The following is a 25,476-nucleotide window of genomic DNA, read 5'->3' as shown; positions in this document are numbered from 1 at the left end:
AAATAATTTAAAAAAATTTCTTATTTGAAGGGAAGCAAATGTCTAAAACCTTCTAGATATAACCAGTCAAAATATGGAGAAAAACACTATCATCCTCAAACAGGAATATACAAAGAGATTTGTTAGTCTCAGATTTTAAAATCAAATCTTTTTTTTTTGGTTAGTTTGCAGAAGACTATCGAGTGATCAAGCATACTTTTTTGAAGTGATTCTGAATCTGGATACATTTGAAAATTTATTGTCAAAGCACTGGTTAAGAAAGTGGAATGATGGAATGCCAAAAGAAAGCAGATTTAGATACACAGAAGTGAATGAAATTTGGTTATAATAAAGGTACAAAAAATGATCAAATAGCAATGACATAATACATCTTGAATTTGTGACTCGTTTTTCTTAAGCTTTCAAGAAATCTCAGATTTAAAAAAAATTCTATTATTTTATCATAAATTGAATAGCTGCCTCATAGTTATTTACAAGCGATTCTTCAAGTATTATCTCATGTTTAATATTTAGAATTAAATATTTATTTTCAGTCATCCATATTTTTCAATCCATACTGATTTTCTACTTCTAGAAAATATAAACCAAATATTACCAAATAAACCCCCAAACCAAAAACAGCTTACGATTCTCTTCTGCTGAAACTTTGTCTAATTTACTGGGAATTAAATTCTTTGGTTTTCCATTGTTTCCTACAACTTAAGTTTTTTACTTGATTTTAAGACAGTCTGGTAACACTTTATAACATGTATATTGGGCTTATATGCCTAAACCTGTAGTTTTCAAATTTCTTTTTAAGCTGTAGAATTCTCCACTCATACAAAATCTTACCTGAAAGCTCTCAATATATACTATGATTGAAAGAGGATTACATTGAAACCACTGGTCTACTGCTTCAACCTGGGCCCCTCCTTTGTCTCCCCAATTTTCTCTCATTCAGGTTAACTCTTTGAGCTAGGTGGCTTTCCCTACACTCTTGCCTATAACGCTCTAATTCCTCCTTCATTATTTACCTCCAAATTAAAACATTAAAAAAGTCTGTTATGGATGCAACTGGGTTTTTAGACTTGTGATTTAATGCTTTTTCAATTTAGCCACACCTTAGTTGTATTCCTCCCCTTCCTACAACAACCCGTGGCTTCAGGGGTGTGACTTTTCATCCCCTTCCTGAGAATACTCCTTCTCCTCAAATTATACACACTTTAACCATCCTTTGAAATTCAACTCAAATTTTACCTATTTCATGAAGGATTATCTATTTAAGTCCCCTTATTGCAATTCTCTTAATAAAATATTGTAGAATCTTTCTTGAATGACGTCCACTTAACTTATTCTCTGGACGAAGCAATGCTCTCCATTTTACCTATAAGAGAACCACCAATGCCCAGGACACACTGGTTCATGGCTAATAGTTTAGTTTCTGTTATGCTCTCATGTTTCTTATCTCAGTAGTTGAGTTCTATGCTTACTAAGAGTTGGTTGTATTTGTCCCCATCTGTTTATACTGGTTGTACTTTTTACAGTAATAATTCAATTCAATTACATAAACTAATGAAATATGAATGTGGAAAAAAAAGAGTTGATATTTCTAAAACTGGGGAGAAAAACCCTAAGTTGAATATTTTATAAACACTCAGTAACGGCAAAAAACTACTAAAATTTTTCTGCTGTAAAATTAGTTATTGGTGAGAGAAAGGAGAAAAATCATTAAAATCTAGAAGGTAACTACATTCAAATTGCTTCACTACTGACTTAAGTTCTTGGAAATCAGTTAACAAATATACTGAGTGTGATTTACTAAAAAAAGATGTCATGAAACTTCAATTTCCAATTATGACACTCATTTCCAAAGAAAAGGCTTGGCTCTACATTAAAAGATCTGAATAATTAATGTTCCAAGTTAAAATAAAATGTCTAAGATACACATTTTACAGAATACATGGATAGAGTTTACAATTCCCTACTGAGTAACTATCCATCCCAATCATGTTCAGGTAAAAGGGCTTCTACTGCACTATTTTATAACCTGGCAATATTTTCCAATAGTGTCTAAACTTTTCAGGGTAAGGTCAATTGTAAAGTCATTCAATCACTCAGCAAATATATTTCTGACACTTATTATGTGCAGTTACTTCGCTGGGTGCTGAAGGTATGAAGAAGATAAGAAGTGATCCCTTTTTTTCTTCATTGCACCTAGCACAATGTTGGTTTGGAGCAAAGGACAGCAAATACTTTCATTCCATTTACTTCTTATAAATCTCTGGAGTTTCAAAGTCAGAACAGTGGTTAAGAGGCTGTCCTGCTACCCCTCTTAAGCAGGAAGAAAACATTTCTCCGTGTCTTTTGATGGTGAAATAAGCTCTAAGTTTTTAGTTATCCAACGGCTTTCCAAAAAATTCACAGGGAGAAAGGCCAGGTCCCCTAAAGGGGGTTAGGAAAGAACTGGTCTGTGGCAATGAGTTATTGATGGAGAAAGACTATTATGAAGTTTGTTTATTTGCTCTTTACATATTTACTTGTGTCTGCATGGAAGTATACCTGCTTGGCTCAAGAAGGAGTCTGAGAATGTGAGTTAGTTTCAAGAAGTATATGATAACTGAAACATAGCAGCAAAGAACATGGTTTTTAGAGTGACCTCTTCTTTACTGGAAAAAGATCAAACAAGGAATTTCACTATTGATGCAAATACGGCCTATGATCTACTCTCTTCTCTCTTTACTTTAGTCACAGAGAAAGTGGTACAACCCTTGGGGCTGGGGGCTGGAAGGGAAAAGCTGTTTCTAGGTGAGAGGTTTTCCAGGGAGGAACAGAATGAGGAAGAATAGAAAACTATAAACATATAGTTTATAAATTCAATTTGCAAAGATGGAAAGTTTGTCAGTTATAATGGAAAGAGTCGATTGTAAGTGTCTTCCCAATGTCCTGGAATAAACCATGCGATACTCTCTCCTGTCCTCTGCAGCATACATGAAGTCCATCCTGACAAGACAGCTAGCCAATAGTAAGTGTTTCCTGCACAGCAACCTGCATTTCTTTTTGGCCTGCAGATCATTCATGCACATACACTGCCTGCAGACAGAGGATGTCCTGTCTGGACCATGGGCCCAACCTGGTCTTCAGGGCAACTGTGTTAAGACAGCTTGAATAGAGGATGGAAAAGACTGGTGCTCTCTTGCTGTGGGAATGACTGGGATATATCAGTTGCTACCTTAAGATCCAGCTGCCTTGACTGGGGTTCCTTTCCTGTGTTACCATTCCGTATATGTTCCCCCAGAGCAAACATGCTTGAGCAAGGAGGATAACCTTTCTCAAAGAGAACCAGCTCAGCGGTGGATTCTTGGGTTAAAAGGTTTTACAGGTTCCCTGGCAGGGGTACATACAAGAGAGACTGGCTTCTCTGAAATGACTAAAAACTATAGAACTGTTTTAAGGATAGCCTCGAATATATCAAGCAAGGAAAGATATTCCCTTATCATGTCCTGAAATGACCTACAGAACTGAGGCGTGAGTCCAGAAAGAGCCTGTACCCTAAAGGAAGGTGACAGTGGGAAGGAGATAGAAGGATAAAATTGTGTGTGACACCCAACATATTGTTTTTGTAGAATTCAGTCTCTGAAGTTTAGTTTGGAACTCAGAATGGATTTTCTAGAGCCTTCCAAATCCTCTCATAGCCCCCTGCCCTTCCCCCTCTGATAATGAAGACAGTGGTGATATACAATATTAATTCACTCTCTTCAGAAAGCATCAGATCTATGGGATGTTTTAAGGAAAAAAATGGGTCGATTACCTGTTGGGATAAACAAAGCAGCAAAACTGCGAACATCTGAGTGAGTGACAGAAACACGTAGCATAGCAAGCCTGGGAAATCAGCTCAGCTGTGAGGACCTGTGTTGAGGTGAGAAGAATCAGGTCCAGAAAGACATGAGAGTCACTCTGAAGCGACATCAAAAGAGTTTGCTCATAAGATGCTACAGGGAAAAAATAGTTATGTATGAAAGAGGAAGTTCTGCTACATCAAGAGGGTACTTCTGATTTTAAAAAGGAAGCTGGCTGTTTTGAAAAAAAAAAAAGCTAAATCAAAAGCCTTTTTCTGTCTACACAAAAATTTGTACATGAAGGTTCACAGCAGTGTTATTCACAGTAGCCAAAAAGTGGAAACAACTGAAATGTCCATCAGTTGATGAATGGATAAACAAAATGTGGTATATTCATACAGTGGGATATTATTTAACCATAAAAAGGAATGAAGTACTGATACATGCTACATGATAAATCTTTAAAGCATTATGCTAAGTGAAGGAATCCAGACAAAAAGACCACACATATCGTATGATTCTGTTTACATGAAATGTCCAGAACAGGCAAACCTATGGAGACAGAAAGATTAGTGATTGCCAGGGATTGGAGGGAGGGGGGAATGGGGAGTGACTGCTAATGAATACAGATTTTTTTTGTGGGATGATGAAAACGTCCTGGAATTGGTGCTGATGGTTATAAAATCTTGTTGAATATACTAAAACCTACTGAATTATGCACTTTTTGTGTGTGTGATTGTATTTTATTGATGTAGAAACATAAAGTGATACAATGAACACTATAGGGCATATAGTTTTTTTTAACTGAGGTACAGTTGATGTACAATATTATATAAGTAATAGGTATACAATATAGTGATTCTGAATTAGGCACTTTAAAAAGGGTAAATTTTATTCTATTATATCTCAACTTAAAAAAGCCTTTCTCATCTTGGCTCTAACTGGCAGACTTTGTTTAAAATATCATTGTGAATAAGCTTTAATAGAAGAAATTGATTATAAGCTAATTACTCTTAATACTAAATTTTTATATCCTCCTTTATGCTCCAACTTGGTGTTTTCTCATTGTCTTATTAATAGTTTGCTTTGTGTTACGAATGTTATTTTACTTTTAGTAATGCAACACTAGAGTGGGGGAAGGAGGCTGGTGGTTGTTGTTGGTGGTGATCCATGGTTTCTTTGCTCCTCTAGCCTTAACTTCACTGGTTGTAGCAAAACAGGAGGACATCTAATTAAGCATTTTTGTGTCTTGCTTCAACTCCTCCAAGTGACAGGAACACATTCCATAGGAAAAAGAACCCATAAATCTAATATTTTTACCTCTCAGTGTTCCGAATAATCAGGGGTAGATGCTCTTCTAGGATCTGGGGCAGGCAGAGATAATTAAGAACCTAAAATTATTACATATTATAATTCTTGGATCACGGGAATTTCTGGTTCATAGAGTTCTGTACTTCTTAGTCTGCCTTTCTTCTTCCTTCAGTAATTACTTCAAGTAGAGACTGCTTATTATAGACCATAAGAATTCAATTTTGGCCTATAAACATGTTAGACAACTCAAGTTAGAAGGAAGAGAGGGTTTCCAATCCACCGACACTGCCATGTTGAATATCAATGAATGCATGGTGACACTACGATAAAATCAATTGCCCCAATGTCTTTGTTGGTGGTTTACATGTGTGTGATGTCTCAGGAATTTTGGGTGAGGGCTGCATTAAGAGATGTCAAAAAAGAAGGCTAATATATGACAAACCCACAGCCAACATCGCTGTCAATGGTGAAAAACGGAAACCATTTCCACTAAGATCAGGGACAAGACAAGGTTGCCCACTCTCACCACTATTATTCAACACAGTCTTGGAAGTATTAGCCACAGCAATCAGAGAAGAAAAAGAAATAAAAGGAATCCAAATCGGAAAAGAAGAGCAAAGCTGTCACTGTTTGCAGATGACATGATATACATAGAGAATCCTAAAGATGATACCAGAAAACTACTAGAGCTAATCAATGAATTTGGTAAGTAGCAGGATACAAAATTAATGCACAGAAATCTCTTGCATTCCTATACACTAATGATGAAAAATCTGAAAGAGAAATTAAGGAAACACTCCCATTTACCACTGCAACAAAAAGAATAAAATACCTAGAAATAAACCTCCCTAAAGAGGTAAAAAACCTGTACTCAGAAAACTATAAGACACTGATGATAGAAATCAAAGATGACACAGACAGATGAAGAGATATACCATGTTCCTGGATTGGAAGAATCAATATTGTGAAAATGACTATACTATCCAAAGCAATCTACAGATTCAGTGCAATCCCTATCAAACTACCAATGGCATTTTCCACAGAACTAGAACAAAAAATTTCACAATTGGTATGGAAACACAAAAGACCCCGAATAGCCAAAGCAATCCTGAGAAAAAAAATGGAGCTTGAGGAATCAGGCTCCCTGACTTCAGACTATACTACAAAGCTACAGTAATCAAGACAGTATGGTACTGGCACAAAAACAGAAATATAGACCAATGGAACAGGATAGAAAGCTCAGAGGTAAACTGACGCACATAAGATCACCTTAATTTTGATAAAGGAGGCAAGAATATACAATGGAGAAAAGACAGCCTCTTCAATAAGTGGTGTTGGGAAAACTGGACAGCTACACATAAAAGAATGAAATTAAAACACTCCCTAACACCATACACAAAAATAAACTCAAAATGGATTCAAGACCTAAACGTAAGGCCAGACACTATCAAACTCTTAGAGGAAAACATAGGCAGAACACTCTATGACATAAATCACAGCAAGATCCTTTTTGACCCACCTCCTAGAGAAATGGAAATAAAAAAAATAAACAAATGGGACCTAATGAAACTTAAAAGCTTTTGCACAGCGAAGGAAACCATAAGCAAGATGAAAAGACAACCCTCAGAATGGGAGAAAGTATCTGCAAATGAAGCAACTGACAAAGGATTTATCTCCAAAATTTACAGGCAGCTCAGGCAGCTAAATATGAAAAAAACAAACAACCCAATCCAAAAATGGGCAGAAGACCTAAATAGACATTTTGCCAAAGAACATATACAGATTGCCAACAGACACATGAAAGAATGCTCAACATCACTTATCGTTACAGAAATGCAAATGAAAACTACAATGAGGTATCACCTCACACCAGTCAGAGTAGCCATCATCAAAAAATAAATGCTGGAGAGGGTGTAGAGAAAAGGGAACCCTCTTGCACTGTTGGTGGGAATGTAAATTGATACAGCCACTATCAAGAACAGTATGGAGGTTCCTTAAAAAACTAACAGTAGAACTACCATACAACCCAGCAATCCCACTACTGGGCATATACCCTGAGAAAACCATAATTCAAAAACAGTCATGTGAGAAGAAAGAAGAACTACAATCCTGCAGCCTGTGGAACAAAACCCACATTCACAGAAAGACAGACAAGATGAAAAGTCAGAGGGCTATGTACCAGATGAAGGAACAAGATAAATCCATAGAAAAACAACTGAATAAAGTTGAGATAGGCAACCTTCCAGAAAAAGAATTCAGAATAATGATAGTGAAGATGATACAGGACCTCAGAAAAAGAATGGAAGCAAAGATCAAGAGGATGCAAGAAATGTTTAACAAAGACCTAGAAGACTTAAAGAACAAACACCTAGAAGAATTAAAGAACAAACAGAGATGAACAATACAATAACTGAAATGAAAACTACACTAGAAGGAATCAATAGCAGAATAACTGAGGCAGAAGAACGGATAACTGACCTGGAAGACAGAATGGTGGAATTCACTGCCGTGGAACAGAATAAAGAGAAAAGAATGAAAAGAAATGAGGACAGGCTAAGAGACCTCTGGGACAACATTAAATGTACTAACATTCACATTATAGGGGTCCAGCAGGAGAGAGAGAAAGGACCAGAGAAAATATTTGAAGAGATTATTGTCGAAAACTTCCCTAACATGGGAAAGGAAACAGCCACCCAAGTCCAGGGAGTGCAGAGAGTCCCAGGCAGGATAAACCCAAGGAGAAACATGCCAAGACACACAGTAATCAACCTGACAAAAATTAAAGACAAAGAAAAATTATTAAAAGCAACAAGGGAAAAATAACATACAAGGGAACTCCCATAAGGTTAACAGCTGATTTCTCAGCAGAAACTCTACAAGCCAGAAGGAAGTGGCACGATGTATTTAAAGCGATGAAAGGGAAGAACCTACAATGAAGATACTGTACCTGGCAAGGATCTCATTCAGATTTAATGGAGAAATCAAAAGCTTTAGACAAGGAAAAGCTAAGAGAATTCAGCACCACCAAACCAGCTCTACAACAAATGCTAAAGGAATTTCTCTAAGTGGGAAACACAAGAGAAGAAAAGGACCTACAAAAACAAACCCATAACAATTAAGAAAATGGTAATAGGAACATACATATCGATAATTATCTTAAACGGGAATGGATTAAATGCTCCGACCAAAAGACACAGGCTCGCTGAGTGGATACAAAAACAAGATCCATATATATGCTGTCTACAAGAGAACCACTTCAGACTTAGGGACACATACAGACTGAAAGTGAGGGGATGGAAAAAGATATCCCATGCAAATGGAAATCAAAAGAAAGCTGGAGTAGCAATACTCATATCAGATAAAATAGACTTTAAAACAAAGAATGTTACAAAAGACAAGGAAGGACACTACATAATGATCAAGGGATCAATCCAAGAAGAAGATATAACAATTATAAATATATATGCACCCAACAAAGGAGCACCTCGATACATAAGGCAACTGCTAACAGCTATAAAAGAGAAAGTTGACAGTAACACAATAATAGTGGGGGGCTTTAATACCTCACTTACACCAATGGACAGATCATCCAAACAGAAAATTAATAAGGAAACACAAGCTTTATATGACAAAATAGACCAGATAGATTTAATTGATATTTATAGGACATTCGATCCAAAAAATAGCATATAACCCATCCTTCTCAAACTCTTCCAAAAAATTGCAGAGGAAGGAACACTCTCAAACTCATTCTACAAGGCCACCATCACCCTGATACCAAAACCAGACGATACCACAAAAAAAGGAAATTACAGTCCAATATCACTGATGAATACAGATGCAAAAATCCTCATCAAAATACTTGCAAACAGAATCCAACAATGCATTAAAAGGATCATACACCATGATCAAGTGGGATTTACCCCAAGGATGCAAGGATTCTTCAATATATGCAAAATCAATGTGATACACCACATTAGCAAATTGAAGAAGAAAAACTATAAGACCATCTCAATAGATGCAGAAAAAGCTTTTGACAAAATTCAACACCCACTTATGATAAAAACTCTCCAGAAAGTGGGCATAGAGAGAACCTACCTCAACATAATAAAGGCCATATATGACAAACCCACAGGAAACATCATTCTCAATGGTGAAAAACTGAAAGCATTTCTTCTAAAATCAGGAACAAGACAAGGATGTCCACTCTCGCCACTATTCTTCAACATAGTTTTGCAAGTCCTAGCCATGGCAATCAGAGAAGAAAAAGAAAAAAAAAGGAATACAAATTGGAAAAGAAGAAGTAAAACTGTCACTGTTTGCAGATGACATGATACTATACATAGAGAATCCTAAAGATGCTACCAGAAAACTACTAGAGCTAATCAATGAATTTGGTAAAGTTGCAGGATACAAAATTAATGCATAGAAATCTCTTGCTTTCCTATACACTAATCATGAAAAATCTGAAAGAGAAATTACGGAAATACTCCCATTTACCATTGCAACAAAAAGAATAAAATACCTAGGAATAAACCTACCTAGGGAGACAAAAGACCTGTATGCAGAAAACTATAAGACACTGATGAAAGAAATTAAAGATGATACAAACAGATGGAGAGATATACCATGTTCTTGGATTGGAAGAATCAATATTGTGAAATGACTATACTACCCAAAGCAATCTACAGATTCAATGCAATCCCTATCAAATTACCAATGTCATTTTTTACAGAACTAGAACAAAATTGTAAAATTTGTATGGAGACACAAAAGACCCCGAATAGCCAAAGCAGTCTTGAGGCAAAAAAAATGCAGCTGGAGGAATCAGACTCCCTGACTTCAGACTATACTACAAAGCTATAGTAATCAAGACAGTATGGTACTGGCACAAAAACAGAAATATAGATCAATGGAACAGGATAGAAAGCCCAGAGGTAAACCCACGCACCTGTGGTCTACTTATCTATGACAAAGGAGGCAAGGATATACAATGGAGAAAAGACAGTCTCTTCTATAAGTGGTGTTGGGAAAACTGGACAGCTACGTGTAAGAGAATGAAATTAGAACACTCCCTAACACCATACACAAAAATAAACTCAAAATGGATTAGAGACCTAAATGTAAGACTGGACAGTATAAAATTCTTAGAGGAAAACATAGGAAAAGAAAAAAAAAACAACAACAGAGTCATGTACCACAATGTTCACTGCAGTTCTATATACAATAACCCGGACATGGAAGCCACCTAAGTGTCCATCAACAGATGAATGGATAAAGATGATGTGCCACATATATACAATGGAATACTACTCAGCCATAAAAAGAAACAAAATTGAGTTATTTGTAGTGAGGTGGATGGACCTAGAGTGTGTCATATAGAGTGAAGTAAGTCAGAAAGAGAAAAACAAATACTGTATTCTGAGACATACATATGGAATCTAAAAAAAAAAAAGGTTATGAAGAACCTAGGGGCAGGACAGGAATAAAGACACAGACATAGAGAATGGACTTGAGGACACGAGGAGGGGGAAGGGTAAGCTGGGACGAAGTGAGAGAGTGGCATGGACATATATACACTACCAAATGTAAAATAGATAGCTAGTGGGAAGCAGCTGCATAGCAAAGGGAGATCAGCTCAGTGCTTTGTGACCACCTAGACGGGTGAGATAGAGAGGGTGGGAGGGAGACGCAAGAGGGAGGTGTTATGAGGATGTATGTATAGCTGATTCACTTTGTTATAAAGCAGAAACTAACACACCATTGTAAAGCAATTATACTCCAATAAAGATGTATAAAAAAGAGAGAAAAAAAGAGAAGGCTAGAATTGATGGTCAAGGACCCTAGGGACGAGCATTACGTTGCAAATATAACAGCTGATGGAACTGTGTCTCTTGGATGTCAAAGTGCCTTTTGGATGCCTGGTTTTAAAGAGGGCAGAATTGTTGCATGTTTATCTGCTGACAGAATGATCAAAGGGAAAAAACTGATGACTGCAGGGGAGAAAAGGGTCAATCACTGGAGGAGTGTCCCTGGGTTGATGGGAGAGGAGGGGATCTAGAGCACAAGTATAGAGGATGGCCTTAAAAAGGTGCCCGGACTGTATATGCACAGCAACAGAAGGGAAGGGAAAGTATATAGGTACTGATATGGCTAGGTGGGTGGCTACAGGTCTCCTCGTATTGTTTCAGTTTTCTCAGTAAAACAGGAACCAAGGTAATTCGCTGAGGGCAAGAATGGAAGAGGAGATGTTAGAGGACGGAGAAGAAACTACGAGTCATGTGCAGAGCGGGAAAGTGAGGGAGTAGGGAAACGTAGTAGGACTGCCAGAGTGCTAAAGGCGCACTGTATGTTGGCAGTCATAAATTTAACACAAGACCACTCAGTATGGTTGTGTGATATTCTCCAGCCAAGGTCAGCTGCACAAATAAAAGCCCAGAGTAGACAGAGAACACATTTAACATGAGTTGGAGTTTTCCCAGATGAGTACCACAAAATGAAGGCAAGGCATGGAAACAGAGTATATTCAGAGAGTGGTTTTAATGATGAACTATGACAGTGGTTCTCAAACAAGATCATGTATGAGAATCACCTAAAGGGCTTGTTAAAGCACAGGTTGCTGGGCCTCACCCTCAGAGTTTTAATTCAGTAGGCCTGGGCCGGGGCCTGAGAATATGCATTTCTATCCAGCTCCCAGGTGATGCTAATGCTGTTAGCTGGGAACCATACTTTTAAAGCCACTGATGTAAACACAGGACCAGAGAATGAGTAGCTAAAGAAGGGCAGAGGACAAGCTCACTGGAGGAGAGATCAAAGAGCTGAGAAGCCCATGTACTGAATGCCTCATCTCCTGAAAACTCACAAGAATGTTAGCAAGTAGTATTGGAAAGTGTCATACAGCCAGGAGTTAAAATCTTCAAGAAATAAGGGAAGGGACCTGAGGGTGGTAGATGACTAAAATCAAGGAGGGGTAGTGGGTGGCAAGTCTGATGACATTAGCTCAAAGTTGGGGGAGGGTAGTTTCAGAGAGGTGGGAAAAAGAATAGTATGGAAGCTGCAATGAAACGTAAGAACATTTACTGCTCCCTCTAGATCCAGTAAGACCGGGTGGAGTGGGAAAGAAAAGTGCCATCATTTCACATGGCTATAGTACTCTTAGGGAGAAATGGGTTTCAGTTAGAACAAGAAGGTAAAGGGAATGTTTAGAAAAGAGTTTGATGACCTAGGACATTTTGCTAGTGGATGATCAAGAGGGCATGGTGAAAGGAGTTCAGGGCTGGACTCAGAAAAGGGGATGTACAAGTGTAGGGTGAGGAGGAAAGTGATGATCTGGATTCCTAGATTTCCGTGGTGACTAATGTGAACAGGGATGAAGGGCATATCAGATTAGTCCTGATGGTCTTAAGGCAGAAATGGTGAGGGGAACCGAGGACTGCTTACCAGGAGCAATCTGAGCTCCGGGAGCTCCTTTTCGCTCCTGTTCTGGAGGCTGTAGGGGGGGCTATACTTAGCAGAAGTACCTGGATATCTGGGTCTCGCATTTTACTTCTAGAGGAATATGCGTAATTGGGAGCATATTTACCCCCCCATTTTTTTGTGTACACACATATTAAAAACAAAAAGGGATCGCATTGGTACATCTGTTTTGCAATTTATATTTTTATCTATTTATCTTGACCATTTTTCTACATTAGTACATACATATCTACCATATTCTTTTGAATACAGGTGGGGACGTATCTGAGATAAGTGATGTTGATTAATTAGAACGGATGGAGATGCAAAAGGACCTGATCTTAGAAGACATTAAAGGTGGAGGGGGAACACTGTTTGAACTCATTCTGCAAATTTATATTTGCCCCTGGCCAGATCCCTTTTTACTTTTATTAATCTACATGGTGGTTAATGAAGTAGAAGGGAGAATGGTTTCCTATTTGAGTGTTTTGATTTCTAGTCAAACATTCCCAGCACTGAACTCAAGAAACCGTCAGCACCTATAAAGCTGGGGGAGAAGAAACATTTTCCCTCAATGACATGGCTGGTTCATCTTAATGAAGGCATGGATACAAACCTAGAAAGTAAAAAGAGAAATGCTCCAGAAGAAACTTTTTAATAAGGTTCCAAAAGTGTGCTTTCATACTATTTTATTTATTTAAATAATTATTCTGCATTTAAATATATATATGAAATAATATAATATTTAAACTTTGAAAAAACCCGTAATGTTAGATCATTAACCTAGGAAGGCCCATTATTGCCCCTGGAATGGTATCTCAGACACATATTCCTGATCAGGGTCAGAAAAAACAAACTGAGTGCTAGTAATAAGTGTAAATCCTTCCCACCTTAAAAGATTTCTCTGACTCTCTTGGGCATCCAAAAACAAACAAACAGAAACAAACAATTGTACTGAAATTAAGTGTCCAGAAAAGTTCTTTTCCAACCTAAATCCATGGGGATGAAGATGAGACTTCTGAGAATGGGGAAAAGGAATTTTCAGGACTTAAACAAACAGCTTGTATATGGAGGTACTACAATAGGGCTTGAGGGTGCAATGGTTAATAAGGGAGCACCCTCTCCTCAAAATGCCTACGGTCTATAATCAAGAAATTTCCATCCTGCGATAAGGTAAAATGATCTACACTTTTAATGGGGTTCTCCCCTCTTGCCAGGGAAGGTGATGGGATTTTGCCCAGAACACCATAGGTTTTTAGGTGTTAAAAGCTAGAGGAATTAAAAGGCCAGAGGTCTGGGTGAGATATTTGAGTCTTGCTGAGGCACGACCCTCAAGTCCTAGAAGGGAACCTTATGTCAGGTCCTTTTGCAGGCACCCTTGAGAAGCCAAGGGCCGGGAAAGAGATGGCCTTCAGGCAAGAGGGCAGAGTTTCCATTTGAGAAGGGGGCAAAGCAGACAAGCAAAAATCCCTTCATTTGATTATTCATTCACTTTTTTGTTTATTCATTCAATAAATACTTATTTAATGCTACCATTTGCTAAATAAAGGCCAATAGAGGATAGTGGCCCAGGCAAAGAAACTTAAGAGGAATTCATAAATCTCTCTGCATGTTCTTATTTTAATATTTCATTTTTGATAGGGGTATGTTTGGGAGCTGGAGATTACAATTTTGGAGTCTGCAGTGCTATAAAAGAGAAGATAAGGTACGAATTAGGTTGTGAGATAGAATGTCTGCTTAAAGTCTGACTTAAAAACTGCAGAAAAATGATGGGAGATGGGTCCCACCCATTTAACCCTTTACTTTATTAGTGTGAATTCTACTAACTTGGAATTTGAAATAATATAAGCACGGCAGCCTGATATTTCCCTTTATACTCTCTTGGAAGGGGAGTTCTGTTAAGCCCATTTCGTTTGCTCTTGATCATCAAGATTAGACTACCAGAGAGCCTGGGTTTGAGAGAAACAATGGATTTATGATCTACCCATCTAGCCTCCCTTACTGGATTCCCCTAGGACCAAAGGCTTATATTTGTAAGATAGATGGAGAAGATTAAGGTATATTTTGATGTCTTGGAACAGTATGGAAATGGTCTAAGCCAATGTGAGAAATAAACCTCTACCCTTAGTATCATTAACACTGTAATAACACCAACATTTAGGACCTAAAGTAAATTAATTGGATAAGAGTAGGGTATCCATATCCAAATGCTATTTCCTCCAGAGAAACTTCCTTGAATTCCACAAGCTGGGATCTCTCTCTCCATCCTCTGAACTCTGCAGCACTTCACTTATCTCTCTCATGGAATCCATTCTTTCTACTTTGCATCACAGTAAATAGCTCATCTCTCCTACTAGACTGTGAGCTCCACAAAGCTTATGATGTCTGATTTATCTTTATCCCCAACTGTGTGCTGTACACAGTACATGCTTAAGCTATTTAGAAACTATCTTTTTAAAAGCACTTTAAAGCATTTTAGCAACCTCCGTTTTGCATACCAATAATGTATTAACTATGTTGAAATAAACTTCTAGGCTCAAGATGGAGCTCCTCCTGCCATGTCACCAAACCAAAACTTGGATAACTTATGTGTCCCTGTAAGTGGTCCACTTGACCAAAAATGTTGTATATTCAGTCAGCTAATCCTCAAATGCCAAGCCAACTGTGGGCCTTCTCACCCCAAACAAGGTTGACTATGGGGCCCCGGCCAATGAGATATTTACCTCTTCCTTTTTCTTTATTCTTTATCCTATAAAAGCTTCTTGCCTTCCACTCCATTTTGCCATTCTCCAAAAAGAGATTCTACTTCATGAAGTGTTAGTCTGTTTGATCACCTAAATTGTCTTCTTTAATAATTTTTTAACAACTATGAATGATCTTTACCACATTATTAAGACAGATCCAGCTAAAGTTCACACCTGGCAATACTCTGACAATAGTTTTACTCTTTAATTTTGAAATTAATAGTTTTTTAAAAAAATTAAACATTAAAATTTTAATTTGTACTTTCTAGTAATTCAGACAAGTTTCCCCCTCAATTAGTGAAATTTGTAAGGTTTCACTAGACTTAAATATTACAGTATAGCTTTAAAAAAAATCTTCTTCTTTCATTGAAGAATTCTTCCCCCTGCCCTCCACTCTTTCGATTGAGACAAGCAGTAATGGAAATTTTCCCCTGGCTTTGTTTTTACTAAAATTAAGTAAAAGTAAATAATTTTCAGGGGAGGTTAGGGTGTATTATTTTAATATTTAATACTTAATTAATAACAGCCAACAGGTTATTGCCCCATAAGGCTAAAAACAGACCAGAAATGACTGTAATACCATCTGCTGGAGGTAATAAAACATGGAATTAAAATATCATTTATTATGTGAACTTCCAAAGCAGTTCAATTTTTCTCAGTGTTTAAAAATTTTTTTAATGTCCCATGTCAAAACATGTCCTAAGTAATTCACCCATTTGTTATTATGAAACCCTTTGAAACCTCAGCCACTCCTCCTTTCTCTCCTCTACAAGCTGTTTTTTATTTTTAAATTGAAGTATAGTTGATTTACAATATTATATTAGTTTCAGTTGTACAACATAGTGATTTGGTGTTTTTATAGATTATACTCCATTTAGTTATTATAAAATATTGGCTACATTCCCATAGCCAATATACAATATATCCTTGTAGCTTCTTTATTTTCTCCTTAGTAGTTTGTACCTCTTAACCCCCTTCCCCTATCTTGCTCTATCTCCCACCCCTGGTAACCCACTGGTAACCACTAGTTTGTTCTCTATATCTGTGAGTCTGTTTCTGTTTTGTTATATTCATTCATTTGTTTTAATTTTTTAGATTCTACATATAAGTGAAAATATACTGTTCTCTTTTTTTTCTTGTTTTTTTTGGGGGGGGTTTTTTGTTTGTTTTTTTGAGATACGCGGGCCTCTCACTGTTGTGGCCTCTCCCATTGTAGAGCACAGGCTCTGGACACGCAGGCTCAGCGGCCATGGCTCACGGGCCCAGCCGCTCTGCAGCATGTGGGATCCTCCCGGACCGGGGCACGAACCTGTGTCCCCTGCATCGGCAGGTGGACTCTCAACCACTGCGCCACCAGGGAAGCCCGTATTCTCTTTTGTTTAACTCATTTCAGACCCATCTGAATAACATTTCAGCTATTCTAGGACATACAGGATTGTTTCCTGTCACTTAGAGTCTTTGTGAAAAAAGTATGTACATAGGCAAACACTCATTTGTTGACCAATGATATAGATAACTTGACACAGTGAGAGTTCATGAGCAAAGAAAGGAAAAAAGAACAGGCAATAAGACAGGGGATGAAAAGGAATCTGTTTTGCCACATAGCACAGGGAGTTCAACTCGGTGCTTTGTGACCACCTAGAGGGGTGGGATAGGGAGGGTGGGAGGGAGATGCAAGAGGGAGGGAATATGTGGATATATGTGTATGTATAGCTGATTCACTTTGTTATACAGCAGAAACTAACACACCATTGTAAAGCAGTTATACTCCAATAAAGATGTTAAAAAAAAAAGGAATATATCTTAAGTGGAAAAGTCAGAGAGAGATAGTGACTGGAGAGGAAAGGGGAGAAAGCTGTGTAGATCAGAACCCATGATGAACGATTCTGAAACTCTGGGCTTACTTACTTTTCTGTTCCTACTGGTACATTGTTTTACTGCCATCCATCATTGGTAGTTTTTGCTCTTGATATTTAATGATGTTTCCAAGATTTCCAATGTCTTTAACAAAATATCACACTGAACCTTATCAAAAGTCTGTTTTGCTGATCTACTATGAAATAATATCTAGACTAAGAATTAGCAAACTTTTTCTGTAAATGGCCAGATTGTAAATATATTAGGCTTTAAGGTCTCTGTTGTAACTACTCAACTTAGTAGGCAGAGCACAAGAGCAGTCATAGACCATATGTAAGTGAAGGACTGTAGCTGTGTTCCGATAAAACTATTTACAAACACAGGTGGCAGGTCCCATTTGGCCCATGGGCCACAGGTTGCTGACCCCTGATTTAGATCAATTATCCTCTTTATCAATCTCCCAACATCCTCCTAGTATTTTCTATTTGACTCCCTCTCCCAATATAGGTTTGAATTGTATTTCTGGACAACAAATACCGTTCCTTGTGAGAAATTATTTTGAAATACATATGTATTAAAATATTAATTATATTGTCAAGTCAATCTTTCTTCTCAGGGATAATCATCAATGTCATATAAAAGCAATTCCTACATGCCCCTTATGTAAGTCTTTTACTTGAAATGTTTTGAACAACTGGAAAATTTTTGACTGTCCAAAATGTTGAAAAAATAAAATCCTTAATTTAAAATTTATTATTCTTTAAAAAATTATTATTCTTAAAAAACTGTACTTGTGGGACTCCTCTTCTTTAAAGTCTTCTTTAGCTCCCCACTCCCCTAGAACACTCTTTTTTAAAAACTTGTAGTTGCTGTACAATATTATGTAAGTTACAGGTGTATGATATAGTAATTCACAATTTTTAAAGGTTATGCTCCATTTAGTATCAATATAAAATATTGGCTATATTCCCCGTGTTGCACAATATATCCTTGTAGCTTATTTTATACCTAGTAGTTTATACCTCTTACTCCCCCAACCCTTATATTGCCCCTCCCCGCTTCCCTCTCCCCACTGGCAACCACTAGTTTGTTCTCTATATCTGTGAGTCTGCTTCTTTTTTGTAGAACAAACTTTTTAGCATAGCACACAAGGAAGGTCATTCAGAAGCTGGCCCCAACCTACCTCTCTGATTTTATTTTCTGCTACTTTCTGTTCATTTTTTTTATACAAGAATAAAAACATGACCAACAATACTGTATAAAAACTTGCAGGATGGGACTTCCCTGGTGGCGCAGTGGTTAAGAATCCACCTGCCAATGCAGGGGACACAGGTTCGAGCCCTGGTCCAGGAAGATCCCACATGCCACGGAGCAACTAATCCTGTGTGCCACAACTACTGAGCCCGCGCTCCACAACAAGAGAAGCTACCGCAATGAGAAGCCCGCGCACTGCAATGAAGAGTAGTCCCCATGCACTGCAACTAGAGAAAGCCCGCGCGCAGCAACGAAGACCTGATGCAGCCAAAAATAAAAATAAATAAATAAATAAAATTTAAAATACGTTTTAAAAAAAAACTTGCAGGAGATAAATATTGACACTTCAGGAAGTGGTTACTTCTGGAAAGGGGAGAGAATACTGGGGAGGGGAGCCCTAGGGATTTCAACTATATCTGAGATGACCTTTTTTTAAATGATGATGATAATATTAATGAAAATATTAAGTAAAACAAAGATCTGAAACAAAGCTATGGCAAAACATTAAGATTTGACAAAGCTAAGTGGTGAGTAATAAGAATGCTTTTTCTACCATTCACAATACTTTTCTATTTGTTTAAAATAGGGGTTGAAAAACTACAGTCTGTGGGCCAAATCTGGCCCACTGCCCATTTTTTAAGACTTGGAGCTAAGAATGGTTTTACATTATTAAAAGGTTGTTAAAACAAACAAACAAAGAAAACTATGTGACAGAGAACTTGTGACCTGTAAAGCCTAAGATATTTACTATTTGGCCCTTTATAGAAAACATTTGCCATCTCCTGATTTAAAATATTTCATAAGAAAAAAAGAAAGATAAAAAAAATGAAAAGGTAGGAGGCAAGGAAGAATGGTTTTGTTTTCTTGCATTAAGTACCTTCCTGAATTAAACATTTTATATTACCTGTTTCTTTAAATTAGCTTTTCATGAATTACTTTTTCAACTTTCATTAAGAAGAAATCTCAATATCTCAATAAAGAAATAAAAATTGTAATGGTGATGGATGGTAATGAGACATATTGTGGTGATTATTTCACAGTGTATACAAATATCAAGTCGTTATGTTGTACACCTGAAACTAATATAATGTTATATGTCAATTATACCTCAATTTAAAAAAATTATGTACCTCGGGGTGGGGGGAAAGAAGAAATCTCATCAAATTTTATTCTATGATATTGGAACTTATTTAAAAGACCTACGGGAGAGTCTTTTAATATGATTTTGACTTCAGTCCATACTTGTCAAAAAACTGGGGAGCTCCTTAGAGGCCAGTGTGTCATTTTCAGGCAGCTGTACGTAGAATGAAGACCCACTTATGGGCTGTCAGCCAGGGACACAGGAGAGGTGCTGCACAGGACCTATTCTTGGCTTCAAGTTCACATTTTCTGCTTTCTGTAGCCCACCTCTCCTAGAAGAATTTTGTTTCCTTTTTTCACAGAAGATAATGGGGCAAGAGGGTTAAATAAAATTCAAAACACTATATTACAGTTAGAGTTTCTGGCTAGAGTGGTTGTGAGACACTGGAATATGTCATCAGAGAAAGTAGACTTTTTTTTTTTAATGGGGAAATAGATGATACATCTAAATATCTTGGCATGGCTCAGATCACAAAAACTGTTAGATCTTCTGTTATTACCATTTTGAGGTTGCTATATAGGCATTTTCTTTTCTTTATAAAATATTAAGCACATCAGTATTGCCTGTGTACATGAAAGGATTTTTTTCTTATTTTTATAATTAATTTCCATAGTTCCTCCCCCCAGCACTGACCCACGTTAACTGAAGATATTACCATCTGTGAATCAATGAATGAGGAGGCTCACACAGAGATTTCACAGAAATGCCCAGTGAACACTTGAGGATCTTTAGACCTAAATTATCTAATAACCTTAAGTAGGTATTGTTTTAAACTTTAGTGTCACTAGTAACTAAAAATGTGCACAGGAGAACAACAGCCACAAAACAAATACGAGGTAAAATTTATTCATCTGATCACAATATGCATTTTTCCTGTTCCAATGAAAACATTAATGCTAAAATAATAAGTAACTTGTTTTTTAACTTGGCCACATTTATGCCATCTCTAATATCCATTTGTTTTTTAAATTTACTACATCAAAGATATACGACATGGCATAAAATAATGACAAAATACTTATGATCCATCACCAGATTATGAAACAGAACATTACTAATTTTACTGAGGCCCTGGGCACCCTACCTCAGTTCCATCTCTCTTCCTTCCTCTAGGGATTAATCATTGTTCTGAATACTGTATTTGGTGTACCCATGTATTTATTCATACTTTTTGGACAAATGTAACTATCTCTAAATAATTCATATCATTATTTTACAACTTGCTTTGTTGATTTGGCTTCATGTCTGAATTCATATACGTTGGCATGTATGGTATATTCATATGGTAGAGACAGTGCTCACCAAATATTCTATGTGCTCCCCTATGATTCTTAGACTTCAGGTTGGAATCACTGGATTGTGAGCAGATGGGAAGTGTGTCATGTGTGGGACAAGGCAGTTAAAAGCTCCATCCCTTTCTTTGCCTTCCTCAGTGAACTCACAGGCCACATATTCCAGCTGGGGCAATGGGGCAGCTGTAGGAACATGGAGCACCCATCAGCCTGGGTCCCTGAGGGAGGTGGAGCAAAGCCTCTTACCAACTGTGCTGGACATGTAAAGTGAACAAAAATAATCCTGTTGTGCTAAGACACACACACATACCTACAAATGGGCAGATAACTCCCTTTCTGGGATTATTCAAAAACAATGCTATCAGTAGCAGGGTAGATTCAAAGCCTTCTGAAAACATTTCTACCCTATGACTGTAGATGGATATTTATTCTCACTTGCATGATGAAGGAAACCTCACATCCTCTCCTCTTTACCTTCTTTTAAGACCTACTGCACTAACAGAACTTTCAGAGACATGCTTACACGTTCACATACTGTTTCTGGTATGTTAGCTTTGTTTCCCCAACTAGATTTTAAGTTCTACACTGGCTTGCACTCTACACAGCATTTAGTAATAAGTGGCCTACTGGTTGACTGAGGGTAAGAACTAATATAAAATGCCTACTTTGTGTAAGGCACCTTGCTTGTGCTTCACGTAAGTTATCTTGATCATTATTATTTCCATTATATAGATGAGAATATTAAGGTTAAGTAACTTTCCTTTGGTCACAGAGCTAGGAAGATGATAAAGGATGTGGGGAAGGCAACTAAAACTAGTCTGATTGACTCTAAAGACTTTGCTTTTTGGCTTTCTCCACTGAACTTAGTGAGACCGTGCCTAGTGCAGGGCAGGAGCTTTAGTAGAACATAAAATGAGTAATAAAAAGTTTTTGTTTATAAATTTTGCAAACATTAGAACATTTCTTTGGAGACATCTCAGAACTGAAGATTGTCGGGTCTTACCTTGATCACCTCTGGGGTCTGCTGAATCAAAACCACTGAGGTAGTGTCATTGGCTTTATCACCAACAGGACTTCTACAGACTGATAAACTGGCCTGCGAGGAAGTTGTCAAGGTTTCTTGTAGAATTTGCATCATCTCTTTTTCTTGTGATAGGTTCCCTCTGCCTGATTTGCATTCAACCAGTTCTTGAGCAAAGTCTTCAATGCTTTCTAGAATTCGCAGTAAGAGGGCTCGATCCTCTTCCTCTATTTTGTGTCCGTTGGTTTCAATAATCCTTGTTAGGCAGGAAGGTGAGACTTTTTCCGTGGGTGAAGAGACTTTAGATTTAGGCTCAAGATCTACCGGGAGGTGACCAGTCAACTGACGATGACTATTTAGAGAGTCAGAGTTTTTACCTCTGGCAAGTGGCTCTCTTAGAGAGGTCTCCATTTTCTGTGAGAAAGATTCCAAATCCATTAACAATTTATCTATCTCTTCCTGACTGTTAGGATTCATAAAGTCTCTGTGGTTTCCCTCTTCAACTTTAGGAACTTTTGATTTAAGATCTTCCTCAGGTAGATTAACAATTGGCTTCTCAAATATCTTACCAATTTCATTCTGCATTGAGTCAGGGCATTGTTTAAGATGAGGACCACGATCTGATAATTCTGCTCTATCCTCCTTTACCTTTAACAACTCCTGACTGGCTCCATTTTCTGTCCTCTGTCCTTTATCTAATGCTTTCTTTCCATCTGACTCTTCCTCAATATAGAGGGTTTCCACTAGATTACCAGAAGAAACATTTTCTAAAGCGTTCATGGTTAATGACTGTGATTGAAGCTGGACATTTTTTAGAGGTCTGGGATCACTTATCTCTAAATTACACAAGGAATTTGTAGAGCTGTTTGGAATGGATTTTACAGTCTCTGTTTTCCTAGAACTGTGCTTGTCATCTTGCAGTTCTATAGTTTGAAAGTGTCCAGAGTCCGGGGCTGAGAGCTGGACAACATCCTCATACTTAGGGGGCTGTTCAGTGCCAAATACTGGGGAGAAGGGAGTCAGTTGTAAACTAGGCATATTACTGACCAGTTCTGTTAAATCTATAGCCTCATTATTCCCAGACTGCATGAATTCAAATGGTAGCTTTTTCAAATAGGATGCTAACCTGGTCATTACATTCATATAGACAGTTTCAGAGCTAGAAATTGCATCATTACCATTTCCTTCATTGATGCTACTCCCTGACTTTTTCTTTATACATTGTTTTATGATGTCTGTGCATTTTTTCAAATCCTCAGAGCATTTTAGCAAGATGTCTAAGCATATCTTTATGTCTGTTCCAGAAGAAAAATTATCTATTTTATGTTTTTCCAAAATCTGAGTAACCAGGTCTTCTTCAGAGAAGTTGTGAAGAAGCAATGAAGTCAGGTTCGTATCAAGTGAGTTTCTATGGGATAAAGATTTTTCCTCGACTGAGGAACTCCGGAGTAAACCAAAGGATGGGGAGTTCCCATCATGATTATAATGGCCACAGAGCAAGTCAAAATCAACTGACCTCCTGTTAAATGAGTCAGACTTAACTTTCCTTCCCTTTCTGTAAGCTGTGTGGTTAGAGTTTTTGAGTTTTTCAAGGGAAAATTCTTTTATTTTCCCACTAGCAAAACTGATTGCTTCTCCTGCAATGTCCTTTAAGTTACAGGTGTTCTGAAATGTAGATCCTTTCCTGACCCTGGGTATGCCTGTGAGGGCCTGATGGGGATAGTCACCTTCAGCTGAGGAAAACCCATTTTCATGGGGTAGAAACAGAGAGTCCAGATCTGCATCTCTGAACTGAGACACAGGGATGTGTAAGAGGTCTGCACAAACACTATGATGGACCACAATGCAGTCAACTCCATGTGTGAAGGTGTGGCAGGTTCCAGTGCAATAATGTACAGCTTGCTCAAAACGCCGGTCTATCACCACACTGCTGTAGTGGTTCACAGTACTAACCACAAGTCTGTAAGTTGCTGCCATAATATCAAATCCACTTTGGTGGGGCATGGAATTTTCTAGAACTTGTTTCAAGTAAATTCTCCTAAATGACACTCAGCTGAAAATATATTTGATGACAATGTTCAGTGGTTTCTCGCAAATATAATGACCTTTCCCACAAAGGGAAATCATCAAAATTTGAGGTTTGGTAACTGTCAGGATACAGTAGCCGTTGCACATGTGTGCTCTTATTAACAAGTCTAATAATTTAATAATTGTGCCTTCTAGTTTAATTTAGTAATATCATGATACTATAGGATTATTTTTAGGAATAAATTTTAAGAAGATTAAAGAATATTCTTAGTTCTTCAGCAGTTCTATGATGCAGACATTTATGGTCATAAATTTACTGTCATGAATCTCAGTTGGGAGTATAGAAGTATTGTGATAACTGAGTCCTCCAAAGGTTTAAATGATCCATTTTTCTATGAATGACAGGAAAACCTATAATGAAAAAAGAAAATAATTAAAAGGGAATATGATCTCTTAATACTGAGAGAACCTTTTATTTCCTCTCCCTTTGCATCCCATATGCAGTTAATCACCTCGTTCTTTGCCACATCACTGACGGCTTACCTTTGATTCATGACTTTGTTTCACACACTCCTTACTAACCTAGAGTAGTAATACCTCAACTCTGCCTTGTTACAACTACTTCTCAATTGGTATTTCTTATCCTACCCTCCTTGCTATCTTACATGACACTAACTAGCTTGGATTTAGAGAGCTTTCGCACCTCTCATAGTTCAAGAATTCACATTACTGATCTCTATCATGCATCATGGCAGGCCTAGCTCCTTTGACTCATTTTCAACACTTTTAACATCTATTCATCACCTATAGCCTTATTTTCTGCTACTGACCTGCATCAACATCTTGCTTCCATCAACCTAGTTTTCTTTTCTTTTTTTTCCTTTTAATTTTTATTGGAGTATAGTTGCTTTACAATGTTGTGTTAGTTTCTACTGTACAGCAAGGTGAATCAGCTAGATGTATAATATATCCCCTCTTTTTTGGATTTCCTTCCCATTTCGGTCACCACAGAGCACTGAGTAGAGTTCCCTGAGCTATATAGTAGGTTCTCATTAGTTATCTATTTTATACATAGTATCAATAGTGTATATATGTCAATCCCAATCTCCCAGTTCATCCCACTCCCCTCCTTTCCCCCTTGGTATCCATACATTGGTTCTCTATGTGTCTCTATTTCTGCTTTGCAAATAAGATAATCTATACCATTTTTCTAGATTCCACATATATGCATTAATATACGATATTTGTTTTTCTCTGACTTACTTCACTCTGTATGACAGTCTCTAGGTCCATCCACGTCTCTACAAATAACCAAATTTTGTTCCTTTTTATGGCTGAGTAGTATTCTATTATATACATTTACCACATCTTCTTTATCCATTCCTCTGCTGATGGACATTTAGGTTGCTTCCATGTCTTGGTTATTGTAAATAGTGCTGCAATAAACACTGGGATGCATGTATTTTTTCGATTATAGTTTTCTCTGGATATACGCCCAGGAGTGGGATTGTAGGATCATATGGTAGCTCTATTTTTAGTTTTTTAAGGAACCTCCATA

At 37.4% G+C, this 25,476-nt stretch overlaps 1 protein-coding gene across 5 annotated transcripts in view; it reads right to left on the bottom strand.

The window, feature by feature from the left end:
* PPP2R3A (protein phosphatase 2 regulatory subunit B''alpha) overlaps positions 1-25,476 on the bottom strand; it is a 216,431-nt gene that overhangs the window by 135,283 nt on the left and 55,672 nt on the right. For all 5 annotated transcript variants that reach the window (XM_082624699.1, XM_082624701.1, XM_082624698.1 and 2 more), the window contains one exon: positions 21,873-24,329. In XM_082624699.1, coding sequence (XP_082480825.1) covers positions 21,873-23,894 — 2,022 coding nt within the window. In that variant the 5' untranslated portion in view covers positions 23,895-24,329. The remainder of the gene's footprint in view (positions 1-21,872; positions 24,330-25,476) is intronic.

Source organism: Mesoplodon mirus (assembly GCF_964341445.2).
Source record: "Mesoplodon mirus genome assembly, chromosome: 6".
Taxonomy (NCBI): domain Eukaryota; kingdom Metazoa; phylum Chordata; class Mammalia; order Artiodactyla; family Ziphiidae; genus Mesoplodon; species Mesoplodon mirus.
Note: the sequence above shows the minus strand (reverse complement) of the source record. Positions and strands in the feature narration are given on the sequence as shown.